We start from the raw sequence: 4098 nt of genomic DNA on the forward strand, positions 1-4098 counted from the left end.
AGATATTTGAAAAGTACAACAAACACGTGCTCATCTTCAATAGTGATGCAGCCATTGTGAGTTACATGGATGTGGATTATGCGGGTTGTCTGAATAGTCGAAGATCCACGTCTAACTATGTTCTCTCTTTGGTGGAGGTGCCGTTTTATGGAGATCATGATAGTTCTTGATGCTAGCAAGAAAGCTGTGTGGTTAGCTTGCCTAATGGGAGATTTTAACATTACTTAAGACTCCAGTGTGTCATATTGTGATAGTCAGAGTGCAATTGTGTTAGCGAGAAACCCTACATTTCACTCCAAGTCAAAACACAGAAGTCCCTTATCATGTGATGCTACGCAACATATTGGTTAGCAAGTAGTCAAGGTTGTACGGATGACTAACCCTGCTATCCTCAGAGAGGTTTGCACATTGCATAAAGATGATGGGTGTAGGGTAAAGCCATGGGATTCCTTCACGATTAAACAAACATACCTACTAACACTTAAAGCAGCCTCTTGGGTCACATAGACCTTCAAGTGGGAGATTTTAAAGTTGAGACCAACTGGTTGGACACCAATGACTTTGATCGCACCAACCTTATCTATTCTTTTAATCATATAGAACAATAAGGAATAGTGAGACATTCGAATACCCACTGAAAGCTCCATGAACACTGTTTGGACTTCTTCTCCCTCCCACTCTGCACGACATTTGGGTGTTTCGCACACAGTTTGATATCAATTACTTGGTGAAACTTTTTAACTGTTTCATGCCAAGCCCCGCCAAGTTATAAATGGACAGGCTGAACATTCTATGCAACTAGAGATAAAACTCCCAAGATCATTGTTCGAGGATGGAGTGATTCAAATTGGAGGGGTGATCCACATGGACTACTATCAACTGCATGCTACACATTTTCTTTTGGCTCGGGAGTAGTTTCATGGAGCATTTCCAATTTTGTACTCATGATCAATTTTGTATTCTTCGAAACCCCTTTTGAGAGTCATTGTGATGCTTCCATTGATGGTTTGTGAGTTGCTTTCTTACAAAGAGAGCATGTTATATATCAAATAAGAGGATGTGCACGCATTGTTGGAGTTTATCGAGTAGCTCATTACAAAAATGCACGATCTTAATTTATGGAAACATTCTCCGTAGAACTCCTCTCATTTTAGGAATGAATCATCAACACGTCAAATACTCATTACAAAAATGCATGATCTTAATTCACGGAAACATTCTCCGTAGAACTCCTCTCATTTTAGGAATGAACCATCAACACGTCAAATACTCCAAATAGTCCTCAGCTATACCAAGACAAATGGAGGAGGATAATTTTTGCCCCCACTTCCAATTTGTTTTCCCCCGTGTTAAAAGACCACACAACTATGTTATAATTAGAGACTCTTCTAGACATGTTGTAAACTCGACTTGCCTTGTGATAAAACATCACTTAAATCGTTCTCATGGAGCTTTCAAAGTTGCTCCATGAGTTGCTTTAGTTTGTTCCAATGTGCATGGTTGCTTGCATTTAGAAGATGTGATAATGTGTCTACTGTTGTCTCTCTCCATCTCTCTTTATATACTAGACAACGGTAAATTTAATACATATAGCTGGCAGCTCACCGTCTGCTGTATGTCCCTCCCCCCCCCCCCCCCCCCCCCCCCCCCCCCCGAACCCTAAGAACGGGTCACATGTATTGATACTTAAGGCACATTCCAACCATAGGAATGGCAAGGAATTGTCAAGCACACATGCTCAAACCCACTGATCTCTCCTGGTTAAACTTAAGAGGAGACATATCCCATGCATTTAGCTGCTATATCTTACAAATGTAGGCAATCAATTTTCTTCCAAAAGCTCCTAGCCATTGATTTTTCTAACCCAGTCTAATGAAAGTGAGATTGTAACTCATCAGTTTTGTGCTTTTCCATGCACGTGATTTGTGATATCATAACAAGGATTACTACCCCGCACATCAGCTTTCTCTGGGCTTTTTTAACACCATTGATGAATTCAAATAATGAAGGCAATGAGTTTATTTTACTTGATATTACAATGCCACATTGTTTAATATAAGCTCTTCCAATACAACTCCATTTCTCATCTCAATTTTGTATAGTTGAAAGCAAAACCATAAACAAAATAACTGTTTTACACAAAAAAATTTACAAACAAGGATAGATAAGAGTTTATTTCCAGTATTTCCAGGTCAGCAGGACATGCCAGAGGCTAGCAAGCCATGAGGTGCTCATGTAATAGCATGTGAAGCTTTTCTTCATGTAGCTGATTTTAATCAACATGAGCATGTTGTGGTCCATCCTGAGGAAGCGCTTCACCGAGTGTCGGCTCGTGTGTTGGCGGAGAGGGTAAAGTTTCTCCTCTCCCTTGCTGGGCTTCTATGTACCGATCTGCATTCGTATTAGCGTCTACAGCTCCTTCCAACGCAGAAACAATGACCGAATTCTCATCACCAGCAACCACATGCTTCACCTTTTGTACATCCTCTTTTGTGACTACTTTGTCTACCAGCATTCTCTCTGTCGCATCCTAAACCAACATGTGCACACGCAAATCGTCAAAAGAGCATCCCAAAACTGTACCATAACATGTGAACGTGCAAAAACACAGCAATAGAGCAGAAGCAAAGCATGTTTTCCTTTGTTTCACTCACAGAAAACTACGACAAATGACTATATACAAGGATCACACACATGCATGCAATACAAGAAACAACATGCAATGTTTAAAAAGCTTAAAAGAAGCATTGCAACATTACATCAAGGACTTCTGATAAGGTAATATGCTCCCCACGGTCGGCATTCTTCTGAGCTGCCGATTGTGCACTTGCACCTAAGCCTCCTTTAAAGCCAAGAGGAATGCCAGTGGCCCGTGCCTCAGCGCTCTGAATAGCTCGGGCGGTCTGCTTATCAACAATCTTATTGGGATTATTGAGAGCTGCTTCTTCTAGGGCCTGCCATCATCATCATCATTATCATCAAGATGAGCAACTTCAAATTAAAGACGACGGATAGTTCTTTGAGATGGAAAAATTGATATTGATACGGATCATAAGCCATGATTTACCTCACCAATGGTGATACCCTGTGTAGCAGCAATCTCTGAAAGAGTAGGCACAAATGTTGTTTCTTCTGAGACGGGCTGCTGTCCAACAAACTCCTGCCGGTAAACCTTGCCATCAACAATAGTCTCGCGGAGCCCAAACCCTCGCTCTGCAGCATCAGAGTGGGAGACTGGGTCGACGATGTCATCACGCACGTTCTTGTCAGCGGCAGACTGCATGAGCGAAGCAGCCCCACCTCTGGGGGTTTTGCCAAGCCCAAAAGCTTCAGCACTCTGCATGAGGGAAGCATCCTCAATGGTTACAGGCTGTGCGGCCACTTCACCCTGCACGGCATCTCCAAATACATCCTTGTAGGTCATGGGCCGCTGAGGTTGCTCCTGACTCATAGTGGTAATTTCGGCTGACGATTTCTCTGCGATTAACTCAAGTAGTATTCTGCTTTGAGATTGAGAAGTTAGGGTGTTGAGCTTTCCATGGCTTCTGCGGGAGACGGACTTTATAGGAAAAGGACGAAGAGGACTGCTTCTCTTTGCTCGACACGTACTGCTCCCAAATGTCTTTACGTCGATCTCCCTCCCTCCACTCTCGACGCGTTCGATGTTAAACAAGTGATAAAATCACAAGGCCTGCCTATGGATATGGATAGATAGAAACTAATGTATATAGAGACTGCTGGTCAAATTTATGAGCTCCTTAGTTGGACTTTTGAATAAGATGGGAAAATTCAAAATATCCAATTAAAAAATTACTTCAAGAAAGATTTTTACAGACTTTAAAATTCACTTGCACTTGGAAATATGCATACCAATATGGATAAACGGGTTGAAGCAAGCACCATGCATATCCTCCCCATTCTCAATATTCTTTGTTAAGCTAGCTTGATTTAATAATCACATGACAGAGAGAGAAGCAGAAGAAGAAGAAGAAGAGCACTTTTTATTCAATGCGAAATATACCACAAGATATTTTTGACACATACTTACTATAATTTACCTTTCTAATTGAGACATATCATGTCCAAAACCCCTTGACT

At 41.5% G+C, this 4098-nt stretch overlaps 1 protein-coding gene across 1 annotated transcript; it reads right to left on the bottom strand.

The window, feature by feature from the left end:
- Positions 1–2079: 2079 nt before the first annotated feature.
- Positions 2080–3668, bottom strand: LOC147417459 (late embryogenesis abundant protein 31-like). Its single transcript, XM_086506897.1, has 3 exons — positions 3068–3668; positions 2760–2954; positions 2080–2530 (listed from the first exon to the last, which is right to left on the bottom strand). The coding sequence occupies exons 1-3, from the start codon at positions 3449–3451 to the stop codon at positions 2273–2275; spliced, it is 837 nt and encodes a 278-aa protein (XP_086363023.1). The 5' UTR covers positions 3452–3668; the 3' UTR covers positions 2080–2272.
- Between the last annotated feature and the right edge of the window lie 430 nt (positions 3669–4098).

This window comes from Adiantum capillus-veneris, chromosome 30 (genome assembly GCF_014529385.1).
Source record: "Adiantum capillus-veneris isolate H3 chromosome 30, ASM1452938v2, whole genome shotgun sequence".
In the NCBI taxonomy this organism is placed as follows: Eukaryota; Viridiplantae; Streptophyta; class Polypodiopsida; order Polypodiales; family Pteridaceae; genus Adiantum; species Adiantum capillus-veneris.

What these genes read in the sequence shown, in the direction of transcription:
- LOC147417459 (XM_086506897.1), bottom strand. Translation starts at nt 3,451, where the DNA reads ATGAGTCAGGAGCAACCTCAGCGGCCCATGACCTACAAGGATGTATTT. An exon ending in AGGGTATCACCATTGGTGAG is followed by an intron (nt 2,955 to 3,067) that starts GTAAATCATGGC and finishes TGATGATGGCAG; the next exon opens with GCCCTAGAAGAAGCAGCTCT. An exon ending in CCTTATCAGAAGTCCTTGAT is followed by an intron (nt 2,531 to 2,759) that starts GTAATGTTGCAA and finishes ATGTTGGTTTAG; the next exon opens with GATGCGACAGAGAGAATGCT.